Genomic DNA, 4,163 nt, shown 5'->3' with positions numbered 1-4,163 from the left:
ACACCCCCCCCCAGCATCCCAAGTCATTCTGGACTGCAGATTCCACGCTGTGCCTAATGTTCTTTCACGGCTCTTACAGAAAGCTTAAAAAAGTTTCATACTGACTATTCAGTAACTATCTATGGAAAGAGCCACAGTTGTGCCCAATAGTATTTCATATGCCATATTTACTTGAGTAGGTACACAGCACAGCAAGAACAATCCCGGTCCCACCAAAGGACAAAGAACTATCAAGGGATAGTTAAAAAAAGCGCTAGGAATTAATGGCTTAGAAGGCTAATGAAATAGGAGTTTCAAATGATCCAGGTAATTCTTACTACAAATTATTACTGTTTAGAAAACAGTCTTAACCTACTGTAATAACTTTGTCATACCACACTGTTACAAGAAAGCCTTTCATCAGATCCAATTAAATCTTGGATGCAGATTCCCTAACAATCACAGGTAGATGTCCCCTGACTGAGCAAATCCCTTCATATGTCCAGCAAGCTTTCTTCTACCAGTCCGTGAGCAAAAGAAGTTGAAGAAAACATACCAAGTGGTTATCTTAACAGCTTTTAATTTATAAAGCAATAGCTAAAACTGAAGCAATGGTTCACAGAGCTCCAACTCAAACACCTTCTCAAAACAGCTGTTCTTAATCTGGGAGTGCTGGATAACCAACATTAGTTTTTCTACCAGAGCTACCCACCTCATAGTTTTCTCGTATCCACAGTCGCCGTTCAAGAAATATCTCTTTTTGATGATCTTCTAGGCTGTCAAACTGAGACTGAGACATTTTCATGTACCTTCGTATGATATACAGCTTCTCTTCCACACCATACTCTTGCCCTTTAATAGTGAAACAATAAATCCACCAAATGCACCAAACTATGTATTTTAACAAGTAAAAAGGAGCAAGAATGATCTGAAACAGAAGGATATCATATATCTTGGGCTTCTGATAACCGCCTTTTATCTCTATTTTATTTTTAATAATGTCTTTGATGATTTCTTCCTCTTCTTCACGAATTTCTTCTTTAGACCGCCTGTTCTTTCCTTTCTCTCTAGTCTTGTTGAGTAAACCTTGTTGCCTGGCAATCTCAGTAGCTTGTATACGGTATTTTGGCACAGTAGCTAGGTAGTTGATAGCTTCATTGTAACTACTCCACCAGCTGAAGAACTGTAATTGAAGAACAGCGAAAGTAAAAGAGGTGTTTTTATACAGACACATTCCTATTTGGAGGTTTGCCAGGAAAAAACATAATGCTGTCATACACCTTTAACCACAATTACATTACAGCAAGGCTAAGAACTGGAAGTAACAGTACTACTTCTGCAGTATTGCAGAAGCTTTAATTGTTTCTCCAAACTTAGTAAGGCACCTGAAAAATAGATAAATAGACATGTGAGTCACAGCAAATATACAGCAATAAGGAATGACAAGCAAACACTGTTGAGATCGGTTTTGTTCACAAGATGGTAGTCTCCTGAAGGTTAATGCTAGGCCACGCCAGACAGAACTCCCTTGGATTTATAAATAAAATAGCTGGTACATGAACATTTCATTACAAAATTGTTACCCATTTAAAATAGTTAACCAAGCATGGATTAAGTTCATTACAATTTCATTAGTCTGACAGGATTCACTTCACAAGATCCAACATCCCTCTCTAAGATCCAGCTACTTTTCTGAATTTCAAAGAGGGGAAAAAAACCTCCAAACAACAAACCAGAAATATAGTGCCTGGGGTGAACATGTCTTACTGGGGCAACTTTTTAAAAAAAGCAGCATTTCACACTGTTCACCAAGACAAACGGCAGACATATACACATTATACAACCTGAACAAAGGTTAAAAAGCAGAAACAACAGAAAGCAAGAGAGGCAAACCAGTTTACATTGAAATTGCAATCACCTTGCAGCTGGACTGCAGGAAAAGTGAGTGTCTCCTCTTACAGCTAAAGAAAGTAGTAAGAGGTGAAATTAAACTGCCACTGGAAGTACCTATGAAGGGAAATTAAGTATTTGGCTGCATACGCCATTGGAATTTATTATTCCAAGCTCTCAAATTCTGATCAACGTATTTGTTTTAAATTCCAGTATCCCACTAAAATGTGAGCTATCTGCACCACAGAATAAGCTGTATCTTCATCTCTTAAACTTTTGGTGTATTTTTAATGGCATTTTGAATTAGTAATCTAAAAAATCTTAAGAAGAGAGTTATGCATCTTCTTCCACTTAAGTATCTGTCAGCAACAGCACAAGCTCATATCTAAAACAGGCTGTTTTCTTGACCTTGGATCTACCACCTTCAGAGCAAGCTCTGCTGAACCAAATTCACTTCTCTCCAGACTTTATCGTGGTGTTTAAAATATGCTGCAATGTAAGATTCACACATTAGTAAATTCCTTATATGCAGTCCTATCATCTGAATGGAGTCTCGAATTTAGTTTGCAATTAGATTGTTCTTTAAAAAGTTATTTATGCAGCTTGACAAACCAACACATGCTTATTGGAGCACTAGTCCTGCCTGTGCTCAGGAACAGGCTATTCTGAGTCTGCCATGAAGAACTAAGTAACTTCCTTAGAAAAGCACTTTTCTAAGAAAAGAAACTTATCTCTACTTTTGCCAAAGGTACCAAGGGCAGTCAAAACTCTACTCAGTAGATCTCAACTTCAGATTTGTTATGGACACCACACAGCAGTTTACCACAGCAGACAGGAGCAGGCCTCCTCACTGACATTGTTTAATACCTGGCACGTTATAAGGGCTGCAGATACTTCTCTTCCCATTCAGAAACTCAATAAGCAGTGTCACATAAATGTGAAATTTTACCTGAAACACAGAGATGGCACACACTGCAACTAGAATCACTATCCTGACATCCACTTTAGGTGCCAATCTCCTGCTATAGTAGTGATAATAATGCCTGTAATACTCTTCAGGATGATCCAACATGTAGTCATAATCTTTACGCATTTCTTCATCCTGCAGTATGAGACAAAAAACACACATAGGTTCAGTCTCCTGTTTTCACTTACTCAGTTATAGCTGTGTTTTACATCTCATTAATGACCATGCTGCTATAGAATTGGCAATAGCCCAACCAGAGTATGAAGCACTGGGGAAAATCTTTGATCCTTTCCTCATATTCTCGATTAATTTGTTCTCACACTCATCTGTGCACAGACATCTGACATACATGGTCTTAAATGCGTAAACACACTGCATGAAGATATTTAATACTGAAATAAAGACAGGCAACTGAAATCCACATAATAAGTATTTTTAACTTCAGTTAACTTCAGTCCAGATAAATTAGAGTTAATAAATATGGCTCAGGAAAAGCTTTTCAGATGAAGAACCTATTAAGAGATTTTTACACAAATCTTTTAGAATTAGCTTACAGGACTGGAATCTACCCAATGGAAGGCCATTTCAAAACCTCATTGTTCTCATTTTCTCAGAGTTTCTCATTTTCACCCATGTAATTAAGAGATGAAAAAATTGAATTTTGTCAGTCTCAACTGCATTCATTTTCTATCTCAAAAAAAAGTTCTTTTTCTCCTCCCTTGCAGCCTTGAAACACTCAAGAGGTCATTCTTCCATTCCTGAGTTTCATCTTTGCCAAGCCACACATATTTTGCCCTGAGATGTCACATGCTACTCCAAGTCACTGTTAGTTTTTTGTTGAAAGATATGCGTTCAAGATAAAGCCTAGTTGGTTCATTTTAAATACGGAGGAACTGTCAAGAGGACTGTATCCTCCCCCCTGCACTCTTGGGCTGGCTACTGAAGGATTTTGTGGTTTTCTTTTTTCCCCCTCCCTGACTGCTGGTAGGGGGCAAGGCAGCGAAGTGCACACAGAGGGCTGCCGAGCCACCCGCGATGCGCATCGTGGGGTGCACACGCGAGAGGCGCTCTCTCTCTCAGGAGTGCGAGCCGTGCGCGGCCAAGGCCGGGCAGAGCGCCGGTGCTCAAGCCGGATCTTTTGATGGACGCTTCAGACACAGACGCCGCACGTGAGGCTCGGCGGGGATTACGTACCTTTCAGCGTTCTTCTGAAGCCGCGACTTTTCTTCTCGCCACACGCGACCGCGTAACTTCGCTGCCCGTTGCCCAAGACAGGGAAGCGGTAAGCGAGCGGTGCGCGGAGCGCGCCCCAGACGGCCCCGCCCCG

General features: G+C 40.3%; 1 protein-coding gene across 1 annotated transcript in view; it reads right to left on the bottom strand.

The window, feature by feature from the left end:
• DNAJC25 (DnaJ heat shock protein family (Hsp40) member C25) overlaps positions 1 to 3,654 on the bottom strand; it is an 8,323-nt gene extending 4,669 nt beyond the window's left edge. Inside the window, exons 1-2 of the mRNA XM_026866589.1 lie at positions 2,819 to 3,654; positions 692 to 1,162 (exon numbers count right to left, since the gene is read on the bottom strand). Of these exons, the coding sequence (XP_026722390.1) occupies positions 692 to 1,162; positions 2,819 to 2,998 (651 nt within the window). The 5' untranslated portion in view covers positions 2,999 to 3,654. The remainder of the gene's footprint in view (positions 1 to 691; positions 1,163 to 2,818) is intronic.
• Positions 3,655 to 4,163: the final 509 nt, after the last annotated feature.

The sequence above is a fragment of the Athene cunicularia genome (genome assembly GCF_003259725.1).
Source record: "Athene cunicularia isolate RWA chromosome Z unlocalized genomic scaffold, athCun1 chrZ_part3, whole genome shotgun sequence".
Taxonomy (NCBI): domain Eukaryota; kingdom Metazoa; phylum Chordata; class Aves; order Strigiformes; family Strigidae; genus Athene; species Athene cunicularia.
This window is presented reverse-complemented; position numbering and strand designations above follow the sequence as displayed.